The 603-nt window shown below is 27.9% G+C and overlaps 1 protein-coding gene across 1 annotated transcript in view; it reads right to left on the bottom strand.

Moving 5' to 3' along the window:
* Positions 1 to 603, bottom strand: part of LOC108691234 (structural maintenance of chromosomes protein 3) — an 8017-nt gene that overhangs the window by 5339 nt on the left and 2075 nt on the right. The window contains 2 exon segments of the mRNA XM_018198909.1: positions 60 to 310; positions 417 to 530. Coding sequence (XP_018054398.1) covers positions 60 to 310; positions 417 to 530 — 365 coding nt within the window.

The raw sequence follows: 603 nt of genomic DNA, 5'->3' as shown, positions 1-603 counted from the left end.
TATATATATTTAATTTGTAAAATTCTAAGATTTTTAACGCAAGTATTAATTTAACATACTGTTCTTTTCGAGTTGCTTGACACTGATCTTTCGATTTCGTAAGCTCATAATATTGCTTGTTATGATCGTCTATTGATGCACGTTGCTGTTCCATCTCGCGTGTATGATCTCCTATTTTTTTCTCCAAAGCAATTTGTTTCTCTGCATCACGTTTTAAATCTTCGCTAATTTTTTTTTGATGCTCTTCTTTATCCTTTATCTGTTTCGTAAGCTGCTTAAGCTCATTTTGTATCCACTTATCTCTTTCATCCTATCAATGTATAAATAAATCTTTAAACTATTATATTAGAATTTAAGTATTAAGTAAAACAAAAATACAACTTGAATTATGGAGTCACAATTTTTTTTATTTTTACCTTAGTAGTAAATTGACTACCACGACCTTGTTTAGCATATAATTCTTTTCGTTTCTGCTCTTTTAACTGTAATTCTCGTGTACACTCCTCTTCAACACGTTTCATTCGTTCATACTGTAAAGAAAAATATTTCTCCACACATTCTAGTATTTTAAATAAATACACATAATTTTAAATATATATTTAA

Source organism: Atta colombica, unplaced genomic scaffold (genome assembly GCF_001594045.1).
Source record: "Atta colombica isolate Treedump-2 unplaced genomic scaffold, Acol1.0 scaffold44, whole genome shotgun sequence".
Lineage (NCBI taxonomy): Eukaryota > Metazoa > Arthropoda > Insecta > Hymenoptera > Formicidae > Atta > Atta colombica.
The sequence above is the reverse complement of the archived record's forward strand: the minus strand, read 5'-3'. Positions and strand labels throughout refer to the sequence as shown.